General features: G+C 53.8%; 1 protein-coding gene across 3 annotated transcripts; it reads right to left on the bottom strand.

Moving 5' to 3' along the window:
• Positions 1-795: 795 nt before the first annotated feature.
• Positions 796-8226, bottom strand: OPRD1 (opioid receptor delta 1). Of its 3 annotated transcripts, none has more exons than XM_059488824.1 (3): positions 7973-8226; positions 2054-2403; positions 796-1328 (listed from the first exon to the last, which is right to left on the bottom strand). In XM_059488824.1, the coding sequence occupies exons 1-3, from the start codon at positions 8224-8226 to the stop codon at positions 796-798; spliced, it is 1137 nt and encodes a 378-aa protein (XP_059344807.1). The 3 variants fall into 3 exon arrangements, with proteins under 3 accessions (XP_059344807.1, XP_059344808.1, XP_059344809.1); XM_059488825.1 differs by having other exon boundaries at positions 2048-2403; positions 7973-8073; XM_059488826.1 differs by having other exon boundaries at positions 7988-8019.
• Positions 8227-14944: the final 6718 nt, after the last annotated feature.

Raw genomic sequence — 14944 nt, 5'->3', positions numbered from 1 at the left:
AAGTTTTTCTTCCCATCTCCAGTTGTCCTTTGGACATAGCGCAGAGTGGGATGGAATGAGGTCCCATGATGTGGCAGAGAAAATGGCCTCAAGTCATTCCAGGGGAGGATTAGGCTGGATATTAGGGAATGTTTCTTTCTTGAAAGGGTTGTCCAGCCCTGGCACAGCTGCCCAGGGCACTGGTGGAGTTAACGATCACCAAAGACATTTAACCATCACTGTGTGGATGTGGGACTTGGGACATAGGCTAGTGGTGGCCTTTGTAGTGGTAGAAGAACAGTTGAACTTGATGATCTTGGAGGACTTTTCCAACCTCAATGATTCTGTGATGCTATGATCACCTCCTGGCACAGTTCCTTTCTGCCATGTGAGTGTTTCCCCTCTTGCTATGGGCTGTGGTGTCATCCTGGTCTGTGCAGGAGGATAAGCATGTGGAAATTGCAGTTCTGGTGCTCTGGGCTCTGCCAAGAGCCACATGTTGGAGGGTGACAGCCTCTGCTGGGTGGTGTTGTTGGTTGAGGAGATGGCATCAGTGGAGCATATTTGCCCAACTTGCCTCTTGTTCTCTCTGTAGGAGAGCCCTACATCATTTGGTGAGTCCCGATTCTCCCATTTTTTGTTCTCAGGATGTAAAAAGTTTTTGCAGTCAGTCTGTATGCAAACCCAGCAGTGTTAGTGAGCAGCGCCCAGCCCACCATTGTGCTACAACTCTGTGGTGGTGACCTGGGTGACTTCTGAGCGCAGCTCATCTCCTCTGTGTCCCTGGCAGCCCCGCTGGGGGCTGCCCACGTCTAGTCATGCCAGCTTGTTGCGGGCTTCAGAAGCGGTGCAGGTGGAGACGTGCTCCCGCGTGGTGTTCCTGGCGCGGGAGAAGCTGTTCTGTTCCACACGAGCTCGGAAAGGCAGGCAGAACTCTCGGAAGCACCTCTTGAAGTTTTCATCCAGGAAAGCATAAAGGACAGGGTTGAGGCTGCTGTTGGTGTAGCCCAGAGCGATGCAGAAGTGCAGGCTGGCCACCACATAGGGGTTCTTCTTGTCTATGTCCACCAGCGTCCAGACGATGACAAAGATGTGGATGGGTGTCCAGCAGATGATGAAGGCTGCCACCACCACCAGCACCATGCGTGTGATGCGCCGCAGGTTGCGATCCTTCTCCTTAGAGCCTGAGAGGAGCCGGACGCTCTTCAGGCGAAGGATCATCAGCCCGTAGCAGATGGTGATGACCAAAATGGGGACCAAGAAGGCAAAGATGAAGACACATATCTTGGTCACAGTGTCCCAGTAGATGGGAGGGTCAGGAAACTGGAGAGTGCACAGGACCATACCATCTGCAGCAGAGAGGAAGGTCAAAGAGGAACCTCAGTGTCTGCTGAGAATATTCTGCCTTCTGCTCAGTAATGGCTTGTTAAAACCCTAGGGAGATGCATTCCTACCTGCCTGCTCTTGGCAGAGGTTCCCCAAGAGCTCTGTGCCATCAGACCCCTGTCCAGAAGACACTGAGGAGAGGCAGTGGATGCAATGACTCTGGAACCTTTTCCCTGCAGGGCCTCCTGGGCCACTCAACGCCAATCCTGCCTTCTCTCAACCCCCACGATGGACATCCCCATGTCACATCCCCATATCACCCTTCACTGAAATCTGTCCACTTCCTCAAGATGCCCAGAGCTTTCCTAGCAGCTAAGGACCAGTGACCCCACACAGGAGCTGCAGATCTTAGTGTGAGCCACTTGGAGACTTTGCAGCATCACTGGGGTTTTTTTTAGGCCCCCTGCTTTCCATACCAGGAGGTGGGGAGAGACACTGGCTGGACTGGAGATGGGGAAAGGTGTGGGATCCCTACCCTTAAGGGGAAGGGAGGACAATTTCTGGGACAGTTTCAAATATGGGAAATAACACCATGATGCTTTTTCCAAGACAGGGCACATTTATGGTGTCACAGACAGGTGCCCACTACTGACCACTAATCTGCTACAGGACCAGAGCTCAAGTTTGCCAGATCACCCCTGGGATGAACTGATGGGACAGGAGGGGACACGCACCCCAAGACACTTGCCTTTTGACTTGGTGACTGCCATGACCATGATGGGCACCCCGATGAGGGAGGAGAGCACCCAGATGCAGACATTGATGATCTTGGCTTTGGCCGGCGTGCGGAAGTCCAAGGCCTTGACCGGGTGGCACACGGCGATGTAGCGGTCCACACTCATCATGGTGAGGGTGAAGATGCTGGTGAACATGTTGTAGTAGTCAATAGAGAGCACGACCTTGCAGAGCAGCTCCCCAAAGGGCCAGGTCTCCATGAGGTACTTGGCGCTCTGGAAGGGCAGTGTGCTGGTGGCCAGTGCATCAGCCAGTGCCAGGTTGAAGATGTAGATGTTGGTGGCTGTCTTCATCTTGGTGTACCTGGGGGTGGCAGAGAAAGGGCATGTTACAGATGGTCAGGGCACTTGATGTAATGAGGAGGGGGCACAGTTTGTCTGCTCACAAGGTGACACCGGCCTTGGTGAGCAAAAGTGTTGTGATGTGCCTTTCTGCAGCACCAATGTGCTCAGCATTTCCCTGAACCAGTTGCACAATGTCCTTTATCCCCTCAACCCTCCTTCATCTGATTTTCCACCTAGTAAATTGTGATTATCCAGCCTGCTTCCCTGTCAAGGTTGCTTGCAGAAATTGGATCGATTACCCCCGGAAACAGGCCATCTGGAAGCAGCCCAATTAGCCAGCCTGGAGCTCCAGAGCCTTTGGGGGAGCCTGGCTGTATCCCCCAGAGCATTTGGGAAGGGCTGGCTCCGCTTCTGGTTCTTGTCACACCATGGCAAGAGAAATGTGTGGTCCCTCATGTCCAAACCTTTCCTGAAGGGATGAGGCAAAGTTATGGCAGATGCCAGAGAAGCAGGGATGTGTGTGTGTCTCCCAGGAGCATCCAATACTGCAAGTGTTGATCAAAGGGATGCTTTGAATGGTGTGGTGGCTTGGAAATAGATACTGAGGGATCTGCTGGGCACCCCCAAAGAGCAACACATGTGGGGCAGGAGTGGCTCTGTGAAGACCCTGCTCTTTGCAGGGCTGCACCAGCAGCTCCAGTTCTTCCTGTGCTCCCTTCCAGCAAATCCCCATTGCTCAGAGAGCATCCTCCCCAGCCTCAAGCTTTTTTAGATGTACCCTCATTAATTAACATCAGGGTCAGTTTGCCCAAAACCATCTCTGCATGCCTAAACCTGCCTGTAGCAGCAGTAGGGAAAGGCATAGAGGGGGGAAATGACCCCGTTGTTGCTGAGATGAAAAGGTTGCTTTCCTTGGTGTACTTATAAAATAGACAGAAAGTGACTTTTCACATGTGTGACAGGGGTAAGACAGTTTTAAACTGACAGAGGGCAGGTTTGAAGCAGATATGAGGGTGGTAATAACCTGGCACAGGGCACCCAGAGAATCTGTGGCTGCCCTATCCCTGGAAGTGTTCCAGGCCAGGTTGGACAGGGCTTGGAGCAGCCTGGGATAGTGGAAGGTGCCCTGCCCATGGCAGGGAGTGGAATGAGATGGGCTTTAAGGTCACTTCCAATCTAAAGCATTCTAGGATTCTGTGATAATTAGTACAGCTCATTGCATGTTGGGGGTACATGAAATGAGTTAAGGTAGGGGGATTGAGTGGTTCCCATCTCAGGTGGTCCTGCCATGGCTGGAGCCCAGGACAGCAGGTTGATGTGGGAAAGAGGCTCTTGGGATTGATGGTGGTATCCAATCCCTTCCCCTTATCCTTTCCCCATCTCAGAAGGATCAGGAGAGTGTATTTGTGGGGACAGAGACCCACCAAGTTGCATTGTCAATAGAACTGGGAACTGGAGCTGAAAAACTAATTTCTCTCTGTGAGAAAAAAGAAAACAGCAGCTTAACCCAGCTCCCAGCGCCAAGAGCATTCCTGTCTCCTTCACCATGGCTGCAAATGGCAGCCTGTTGCCCAAGGGCGGAAATATTCAAGCTGAGCTTTTTTTTTTTTTAAATTTAAATATGGCATTAAAAATGTCTTGTCCTTGAAAAGTCCTTTTCTGTTCTCTTTAGTGTTATTTTCCAAGTGCTTTTGCAGAAAAGTTTCCTTCCAGGTTAAACAAAAAGCTGAGAATTTGTGGTATTGTCAGGTTTTGCCTCTCCTATGTGAACAGTCAGTTCAGGTAGATTCACACATCTTTGGTCTCTGTTTTTTGAGTAAAGTGGTAAAAAAATCTGTTATTCATTCCATGATCTGCCAGATGTGCTTAGCTGTGCTGGGTGAGCACTTCCCAACCCCCTGCCAGATGTGCCGAGGTGGGGGACTGGAGGGCCAGAGCTGTCACCCATCCCCAGGCAGGATGGGGCTGGTGAGGGCAAAGCAGTGACAGGGATGACTGGGATGATAATGGGAATGTCTAAGATGATGGATTGACTCTGCCAATGCATTTGACTGGAATAACAGGGATAACTGGGATGAGGCTGGGGATAACTGGGATGATGAAGGACATAACTGGGATGATGGGGTTGACGGGAATAACTTGTGATGATGATAGGGATGACTGGGATAATAAGAATGGCAATTTAGCTTCCAGTACTGGGGTTTTGAGGGAAGATTCAGCCCCTTCCAGGTTTGGGCTGAGGTTTCAACCTCCTGCACAGGGTGAGGCGTCCATCCTGATGACCCTCCTGAGCTGCAAATGAAACTGCTGCTCCAGGAAAGAGGTTTATTGCCCACATTAGAGCAAATCATCCACTGCTGCTGATGGACCTCCCCAGGCTGCCAAACCCATTACAATTAAGTGAGTGCCTTGATTGGGAAGTTATGCACTTGAACGGAACAATCTGGGTAGTGTTGATGGAGAGAAGAGATGGGAGGGGATGGGGCAAGCACAGGGCAGCTCCACATTCCAGTCTCGACTCCCAAGTGGGGATGCCCTCTCTAAACCTCTTGGAAAATAAATAAGTGAAAGAAAAACTCCTGGAGCTGCTAAAAGCCGCTGCCTGAAAGAGCCTGGCTTGACAAAGCGTGCACCCAGCTGTCCCTGCAGCCTGTGTGGGAGCTGGTGGGGGGCTGATGCGCTTAGTGGGGATGAGGCACTTGCAGCCCTGAGCTCACAGCTGCCAATTGTTTCCAGGAGTATTTTTAAAAGCATCTGACAATACAGTGGGCATGGCAGTGCTGGTCAGAGCTGTGGTGGGGAGGGTGCTGGGTGTGCTGGGCTCCCTCCAGGTGTGTGATGGGCTTGGCTGCTCTGGAGAGGGATTTATTTGGAATTTGGCTGTGCTTGGCTCATGGTGTGTCCATTCACAGAGCTATACACCAGGGTCCTGTGTCTGCATCTGCCAGCTCCTAGCACTCGTGGACTTTGTGGCAAACTCAGTGTAGTCCCAGAGGTCCCTGACCCCCAGGATGTGCTCCAGCCCTGCTTCCAGATTGCCTGGACCCCCAAGGGCACTTAGAGGTGGCATTAGGAGAAGAGCACAAAGCAAACACCCAAAATCTCCCTGGCAGTGAGGTCCAAATCCAAGCTGATCCCACCTCATAGCCCTTTCTTCCATGGACACAGGTCTCCCCTCGTCCTGGCCTAAACCGTGTCAACATGGAGCAACTCTGACAAGGGCCCTGGGAAACTCCAGATGGCTTTGGCCATGGACGGGCGAAGGCACATGTCCCTGCAGCCCCTCCTGTCCCAGGGGCTTGGAGGATGAACTTGCTCATTTCATGGGAGATATTCTCCTTCCCCGGACGTGTTCAAGGCCAGCTTGGACAGGGCTTGGAGCCACCTGGTCTAGTGGAAGGCAACCCTGCCTATGGCTGGGTAGTGAAACAAGGTGGCCTATAAGGTCATTTCCAACCCAAGTCACTCCGTGGTTCTGTGTTTAATTCCAGCATCAGTTGGAAAATGTGGGGCTAGAAGGTGTGGTGAAGGGATCTGTGGCCATCAGGCTTGCTAAAGCCTGGGTTACATGGAGCTACTCAGTAAAATAGGGAGGATGTTTGCACATGAAATCACTCTTTTTAAAATGCTTTCCCTCTCCTCTCTGAGCAGAACCAGCTGGAGGGGGTCTAATAACACTCATCCCTCACCCTGACATTATTCATGGCATCTGTCTCTGCTGCAATTACCTCAATTTGCTTTTTCAGACCAGGGCTCATTTTTGATGCCCCTTTTGAGTGGATGAAAAATCCCATTAAGGGTCAGGTCAGGTCAGCGAGTTATTCCCCCATGCCACTCCCCATTGTCGGCACTCTTGGATGGATAAAAACACACAGCAGAGCTCCACAAAGAGTGGGGAGCAGGGGCAGCAGAGCCTGATACCAGGGCAATGGGCACTCCAGGGTGGCTCATGGACACGTTTCAGGATGGTTTCCTTCCCTCCGGTGAGTCACCACATTTATTTGCGCGCATGCAGTGCCAGGCTGTGCTGACCTCTGGTAACAATAGCTATGGACTGAAAGGGATGGGGAAATGGTAAAAAATGTGATTTTGGAGGGTTTGTTTAAATCCAGCCACCAGCTCTGGTTTGGCTTTAGTGTTTTGGCCAAGCTGGGGTTACAGCATCACCTGAGGCAGTGGAAATTGGAATCACCCCACAGATTCTGGACCGACAGGACCAAGCCCCCTTCAGTGCAAAGGGGGTGGCTGTGAAGCCCAGGCACCTAGTGAGACTCTTCTGCTCCCTCCTGCCAGGCTGGAGGTGTTGAGGTCTGTGCCCTCACAGAGTGTGACTGCGAGCACAGCCCCATCCTTTGCTGCTGGCAGAGCTGTGGAGGAGCTCTGTCAGCCCTTGCTGCTGGCACTGGTCCTGTGGTCTGGTAAGACTTGGCTTTGTGGTCCCAATTTCTATGTCAACCCATCTTAACCAGGCAGGACCACCCAGCGTCTCGGACAAAGGGACTGATGAGGTTTTGTACCTTAGCACAAGTGTCTGGCGGGATACAGCAGTATCTTGCCATGCCCCATCTTTAAAGTGGGGGGCATTTGGGTCATGTTGCCTGCTCTGGGGTGCAGAGACCCTGCAGACCCTGCCTCTGCCCAGGGAAAGCCTCACCACAGGTGCCGAGGTCTTGGATGCAGCTGAAGTAGGTCTCTCGGCTACTGGAGCTGGTACCCCACACCGGGGGGAGCAGAGGACAGCTCAGCCGCTGTGGGAGATGGGGCTGGGCCGTGCAGTGTCTGCTCTTTGTTAGGGAAAAGCAGAAGTCAGGCAGCTGCAGGAGGAGCTGGCACAAGAAGGAGCTGGGGATGGGTTGGGTGGGTAATTCCCACTGATGGAGTGAGGTGGCAGCAGCGGGAACCCGCCAGCCCCTGGCTGGGGCGGGGGGGGGTCTGGACCCACCCTGCAAACAGGGCAGCTCCCAGCCCGCAGCGGCACCAGCCCGGCGGCTTCGCTTCCTCACAAAGGACAAGAGGCACCCATTGGGGTCGGGCTGTGTCGCCCATGCCCCCCGCCCCCCCATGCCCAAACATCTCCCTCGCACTCCCCGAGCTGCTCCAGGCACACATGGCCTCTGCTTTCACCCTTGGCACAGCACTGCACCCCCCACACTTGTACAGCCTGCACACGTACTGCTCACACGCACATCGCAGCCGTCTCGATGCGCACAAGCAGCCGGTTCATACCCAACCCTCCTCCTGCTGCTGGCAAACTCACACCCAGTGCAGACACACCTGGTGCACACTCACAACCGTTGCACACTCACTCCTGGTTCACACTTACTTCTGCTGCTGTTTGACACGCAGCACACACTCACCCCTGCGCACACTTTCTCTTAGTGCAAACTCCCTCCTGGTCCTGTCAACCCTGGTGCGCACTCACCCCTAGTGCACACCCACTCCTGGTGCACACTCACTCAGTGTCACCAGCTCACACCTCCCATGCGCTGCACACTGACCCCTGGCACAGCCTGGCCCCATCGGTGCTTTCGCACTCGGTGTGCCCAAAATGCCCCCTTGCTCCCTGCGCACCCCTGCCCAGCTCTCACCTGACGATGCCGTACATGACCAGGACGTTGCCCAGCAGCCCCACCACGCACACCACAGAGTAGAGCGCAGTGATGACGATGGCGATGAGGATGGATGTAGCGTTCTTGGCCCGCTGCAGGCCCGTGTCGTTGACCCCGTGTCCGGGCAGGGGGGCCCAGGCGGTGCCGTTGCCCCAGGGGGTGGCAGTGGCCGTGGGCAGCCCCGAGGGCAGTTCCACGGGCGCATCCATGGTCACATCCATGGGCAGCTCCATGGCCCGCGGGCGGCCGTGGCCCCGCTGGAGCCGCCGCGCGCATCCGAACCCCGCGGGTTCGAGCCCCGCTCCCGGTCGGTGCCGCCGCCTCCTCCCGCACTCGCGCGGGCCCGGAATGCTTTATAAACCCGCGTGTCCCCCAAGCCACGTGGGGCCGGGGGCGGCCCTGCTCGCCCGCCCGCCCCCTCGCCTGTCTGTACCCCTCCCCTCCCTGCCTGCTCCCCAGATCCCTGCCTGCTTTTCTCCCCCTTGCTCCCTACCTGTCCCCCCCGTCCCCACCTTCCCCCACCTCGGTCGATGGCTGCCTTTCTCCACTCGGCAGGTCCTTGTCTTCCCTCCACGGTCCCGTTTTCCCCGCATCCCTGCCTGCCTCGCCCCATGCCTCCATTCCTGCCTGCCTTTCTCCTCCACGGTTCCCACCTTGCGTCCCCCCTCTATGCCTCCCTGGCCCCCCGCCCCAAGCCTGTCGCTTTCCCTCCCCATCCCTGCCAGCCTCCCCTCCCAGTTCTTGTCTTGTCAGTCCCTGCCTGAGCCCCGCTCTCCGCAGTCCCCTGCCTCTTTTCCCACCACCCAGTCCCTTACCTGCACCCCCCTCCCTCATTCCTGCCTCTGCCTCCCCTCCCTGCCTGCCTTCCTAATCCCTGCCTCTCCCCCGGTCCCTGCCTGTCACCCATCCCCGGAGCCCGCACGGGTCCCCAGCTGGAGGGGGAGCACGATGGATCCAGGCGCTCTGATTGTTCTGGGTTTTCTTTGTCTGTAACAAAGCAGGGGGACAAGCAGCCCTCTTGTCCACAAAGCAAAGACGGGCGGTCTCCAGTTCTCCCTTGGCTTTGCTTTTTATTCGTCTCCTTCACTCTCCCCACCATGTGTTGTGGGGTTAGGGGGTGCTGGATGAGTTTGGGGGCGCTGAGGAGGTATGGGAGGATGTTGCAGGGGGATTAAGAGGGATATTGTGGGGTGGGGGAAGGAACTGGAGGGGTGCTGGGGTGAGAATGATGCTGGAATGCTGAAGAGGGATTTGTGGAGCAATGTTGGGGGCATTTAAGAGAAATGCTTGGAAGGCAGTAAGGAATGCTGGGGGTGCTAAAAAGGTTTCTGGGGGACTTAGGAGGGATGCTGCTGCAGAATAAGGGATTTAGAGAGATGCTGCAGAGTGAAGGTGCAAATACAGACCCAGCAGCAGCACCTGCTTAGCAGAGCTGGGCTTTGTGGGGTGTTGAGGGTCACCCTCCCCTTTCCAAAGACCCTTTCCAGCCTTGGAGCAGGACTGCCTTTCTCTGTCAGGGCTCCCTCCTTTCAGGGACTGCAAAGCTGAGAGGCAGGAGTCTTATTTTTCCTGGAGCCCAAATGGAGGTGGAGGCTGTGGGTACACACACTTGGGGTGTCCCCATCTCCTATTTGCTTTGGGAATAGATTAATTCATTGCCCTGTGCCCTGGGACAGCACTGGCAGAGAGAGAGAGGATGATTTGCTGCAATTTTGGGTACATTTGGCTCCAGAGAGACTGAGCAGGAGACACAGGACATGGAGGAGAGACCAGCAGCTTGTTCAACCCTGGAGACAGCGCTTTCACTTTGCGCAGAGCTCTGCCAGTATCAAACTCCTGCAGTACTGAAGCATCCAGACATTTCACCAAGAGCCTCATAAAAACACCCAGGAGGGAATTAATGGCTTTTCAATCATCCCATGGTTCAGATGGTAATCATGGGATGAGAGTACCAGGGCCTCTGAGCAGGGAGGCAGGAACAATGTGCTGTGTGTTTCTGTCCTCACGGTGTGAGGTGGCTGTGGTCCTGGCTGTGTCCCACAGGGCTGGTGGGATGGGTAAAGGCAGGAATTGGGAGCACAGGGATGGATTTAACATGTATTTCTTGGTCTTGCACTTTGGATGCTTCAGCCTCCTTACCTGGAGGGGGTTCCCATTCCTGCAGTGCTTTTACAAGCCCAGGCAGGACAGAGGGGGATGTTCTGCACCTGTGTGTGGTCCAGAATATGGGATTTAAACACCTTCCTGGGTGAAAAGAGCCTCCGAGACCCAGAGTGAGGTGTTGAGCATCTGCTGTGCCCAGCTCTGGTGCAGGCTGGTTGCTGATCTCTCCCAGTGGGAAGGAAACATCAGGGTGGGGAGTGTGAAATATCTTTTAGCATGGCTGAGGAGCTCTCTGGAAAAGAACTCATCCCTTTGCTTGGCTCCCGGCATGGCCGGAGCCCCCACACTGACCCTTTTCCAATGGGTTATCTGCAAAGGACTAATCATGCTGGCAGGTTCCAGCAAACATGTCCTCTTGGCTCAGCTCCAACATTTCTTTAGAAATTTTTTCAGCTGGAATGTTAAAAATAAACCCAGTGGACACATAAAACAAATGGAAAAATCTTTAAAGGGCTTTGGTGCTCATCTGCCTCCTCTCAGCTGTTGCTGCTCCAGCTGCCAAGCCTGGCTGCCACCATGAATGGAGTTCTGAAATTGGGGAAACTGAGGTACGTTGGAGGGGAGAGCATCACCCTAATGCAGCCTGGTGGGTCTAGCAGGTCCTGACCCCCAGCACTGGTCCTGGGACTTCTCTCTGCATCCCGAGTTTGATCAATGCCACTTTGGCCACCCCGGGAGGGCTGTGAGGCCCTGGCTCAGGGTGCCCAGGCAAGCTGTGGCTGCTGCATCCCTAGAAGTGTCCAGGCTGGACAGGGCTTGGAGCAGCCTGGGATCGTGAAAGGTGTCCCTGCCACGGCAGGGGATGACAACTGGAGGGGCTTTAAGGTCCCTTCCAGCCTGAACCATTCTGTAATTCTGTGATCTTGGATCAAGTCCTGCTGTCTTGCAGGGATTGCTTCTCTTAGGAAGTCCTGTGTGGCAATGCCTCAGTTCTTATTTTCTCACCCACACCCTGAAAAATAAATAAGATATCAAATTGAGATGGTGAGAGCAATGCTGAGGCTGTCAAGTAGCACAATTCATGTTGCTCCTTTGCCTGGTGAGCTAAGGTCCATCCAAGGGGATTTACAGCTGGAGCCACTAATGGCAGTGTTTTGATTTACTCAGAGACTGAGAAATTGACAAAGTGTATTTCATGGTGAGAAGATACTCTCCTCTGGAATTTATTGCTTTTAATCAAAATGGACATAAAAATAACATGCAAGAGCCATTAATCTGCTCTGGCTGGACTCCAGTCAAAATCCATGGAAACCTCCAGAGGTTAATGAAGGAGGAAGCAGGGGAGATGAATTCTTCATGAGGATTTTTGGAAATTCAGAAGGACACTGAGACTCCCTAACAGTACCATGGCTCTCACCTTGCCATGATGCTGTTAGGGAGAGCCTTGCACTGGATCTCTGGTGACACTGGGACAGCTGTGTCCTCTGCTGAGGTGGGGGCCAGGGCATTCTGCCCTGGTATAGAATTATGATAGAAATATAAAAGTATCTAAAATTTAAATATATAAAAATATTCAGAGCTGTGATCCAGAGAGGGGAAACTGCCTTTTTTATTCCCCCTTCATAGTGCCTATCTTCATAGAATCATGGAATGATTTGGGTAGAAAGGGACCTTAAAGCCCATCTAATTTCATACTGCGCCACTGGCAGGGACACCTTCCACTAGACCAGGTTCCTTCCTTCCTAGCCTCCTCTCCTCCCCCTGTGCTCCTGTCACCATTCTCCAGTGTCTGATCCCACCTATCCCAACTCAGAAAACCAAGTAGTCAGCACAATGGGGGCACCAGGAAGGAGCTCAGCTTGTGGTGAACCACATTGCGGGGGCTCCATTGGCATCTAGCTTCCCTCATTTATAAGGATGACCCAGGACATGCACAGAATCACACCTTGGGGAACTGCAGCAGAAAATGTCACTTTGTTTTCGCTAGCTCTGAGGTGTTTTGGGGTTTGGGAGAGAATGGACCAGATGCTCATTGAGCATCAGCCCAACTGCACTGGTAACCACCGAGTTGCGAGTCCAGGCTGCTCCTCCATTTCCCCAGGGCTCATCACTTCCCCTCCCTCCACTGACAGCTCTAGATAAATCAGCCTTGAAGAGGAAAATGGGCTGATTTGTGTGTTTTGTTTTCCCATGTCAACATATCTGAGTGTTTTCATACCTTGCGGGGCAGCTGCTGCAAAGAACAAAGCCCATCCGTCAGGGGAGTTAAAATTAGATGAGATTCTTCTCTGCCTCACCATTCTGCGTGGCTGCATGTGAGCTGGGGGGTTTGCAGCATTGTTTCCTCGGCACTGTGTGTGGAGGGGCTGTCCCTTGGGGCCGGGTGTCTGCACACTGAGATGGCCAGAGTCGGAGCTGAGTCCAGAGGCTGGATGGAAAATCTCTGCTCACCACCTTGCAGGCAACAATCCCTCTCCCATAGGTTGGTGATATCTTGAGGGTGATGCCACCAGTATCCCAGAGATGTCCTTGAATATAAGAGGGGCTGTTCTCCTGCCAGGCTCAAGCTGGTGGCAGTGCCAGCCTGCCCAGGGCTGGGGGCAGCAAGGTTCCTTACAAACACAGGGTGAGTGCATTTGCTAGTTCATCTTCTTCCATGAAAAATGCCTCCAAAGTGATGATTATTTCATCAGAGGGGTTAATGAGCCCCTTTCCTTCACCCATCGCTGGCCTTGGGGCAGGGACAGCGACAGCGAATGGCTTGTGGGCACCAAGCTGTGCTGGCAGTGAAGGAAGGACGGCCATTTCACCCCATCCCTGGGGAGCTCAGTCCCCACAGGAGCCTTTTTCCCTGATTGTTGCTTATTTAGGTATTTTCACCACCCCACTGCCCCCTCTGTGCTGCCTTTGTCTGACAATGGAGCATTGACTGGGAACCGACAGCATCTCCCTGGATTTTGGGGAGCTGGGAGCCGGAACTGTGCCCCCCTCAGCTTTGTGCTCAGAGGTGGCAGAGCTGCTTCCATTCAATGCATTAACAGCCTGTGAGTCATCTCAGAAATGAACCATCACAGGGAGCAGGGAAACACAGCAGCATGGAAAAAGAAAGCTTTTTGCTGTTGGTGGAAGGAATTGATGTCAATGTGACCCCTGGGCTCCCGGAGTGGCTTTCAGGGTTTTTCTGGACAAGGAGCAGGTCCTTTGAGACTGAGACATGGGGACTCAGTGTCCTATTGCTTGGGGCTGGTTGTAACATGGGAACCAGGTGTCCTGGTGCCTCGGGCTGGTCGTGACATGACAGGTAAGACTGTTAGGTCTGGGTTTCCCAAGGGATAAGGTCTGTTTGTCTGTCTCCTGTGAGTCTGACAGGAGATTTACCAATGTCTGTCACTGTACCAAGAGGATGGGGGTTAGACCCATGCCAAATGTGGCTTAAACCCCCAGGGCCACCTTTGACCACACTGATCATGGAGGAGGCAGGCTTCTTTCTCAGCATATAAATGTTACATTTTGTGCAGCTTTTTAGCTCTGAGCCACAGTGCAGGGGAGATGGTGCTGCCATCACCCACAGCCCTGGATGCCAGTACCAGATGAGATGGACATGTGGCTGCTCAGCTCATTGATTCACCTCCTTGGAGGGCCCTGGAGATGCTGGGGAAGAGGCAGGAGTTATCTTTGATGTTGGGAATCCAGGTCAGCTGCAATCCTGCTGCTCTCTAACTGTGCCAAATCACAGAGCGCAGCTTCAGAGCCTCTTGCTCTGGACTCAGACCCTGTGTCTTCCCTCCCCTTTTTCATGCTCCTGCAGAAGTCCATGGGACGATTAGGTTTGGGGCTGAGAGAGGACAGGAAACCTCCTTGCAGTGTAAACCTGGTGGAAAAGCACAGGAAGGTTTGGATCCGGTTTAGTTTGGGGCTAAAGGATTGAGATTTAGGGGACTTGTACCTGGAGGCATCAGGAGCTGCAGAAAGAGCATCAGCTCCCAGAAGCTCTTAGTTTTTGTGCCAGTCATTCCCTGCCAGGAGCCAAGATGTAGAGGTCAGGGAAGCAATGGCATGGGAGCAGTTGTGGTTACAGGTGTTTTAAATATGTGATTAAGGCTCTTTCCTGGTTATCTCTGAACTCTTGGTCAGCAGCTGCCAGCTTTTCACCTGGCTCATCCCTGACTTGTCTGAGCTGGATCTCCAGCAGAAAAGCCAACTGCATCACTTGTTGGTGATGAACATTTGTGGTGATGCCACCCCCGATGCAGCTGCCTCCAGGGATTCTCCCTCCAGCCCTTTGTCAGAGCTGGGGATCTTGCTTTGCTTCAGTTCCCAGCCTGATTCCACCAGGTGCCTGCTCCCACATGTCCTGGTGGCCTTGGGAGAGCAGCCAGGGAGGGCAGCGCAGGGTGCATGCCCTGTGCTGTATTTTTCCAGGACAGCCACCTGCTTCCCTCCCTGCTGCCAGGGGCAAAGCCAAGCCATGGGGCAGAGCCTCTGCCGACATTGCCAGTCCATCAGCCAGCACCGGGAGCCTCTGGAGAGCAGGTGGGATGGCACAGCTCTTCCATGGCCATGGTGATACCCGGGGAAAAGCAAGAGACACTAGGGAATGGAGTTGAAACCCATCAGTGCTGGGTCTCAGAGGAAATCTCTGGCTCTGTTTGTATCCTGTAATGAGAGCACCACTGACATCCCAATGCTGGGTGTTTTGGCCATCCTGAGGGTAGGCTCCCCATCCAGGATGAGGACAGGAACAGGAAAGAGCCGGAGGAAGAGGAGCAGTGACAGCAAAGACTGCTGTGCTCAGCCTCTCCCAGCTTCAAAGGCAGCTCCCCCTCCTGCAGCCTCTCTAGCCTGCAG

Source organism: Ammospiza nelsoni, chromosome 25, assembly GCF_027579445.1.
Source record: "Ammospiza nelsoni isolate bAmmNel1 chromosome 25, bAmmNel1.pri, whole genome shotgun sequence".
In the NCBI taxonomy this organism is placed as follows: Eukaryota; Metazoa; Chordata; class Aves; order Passeriformes; family Passerellidae; genus Ammospiza; species Ammospiza nelsoni.
Note: the sequence above shows the minus strand (reverse complement) of the source record. Positions and strands in the feature narration are given on the sequence as shown.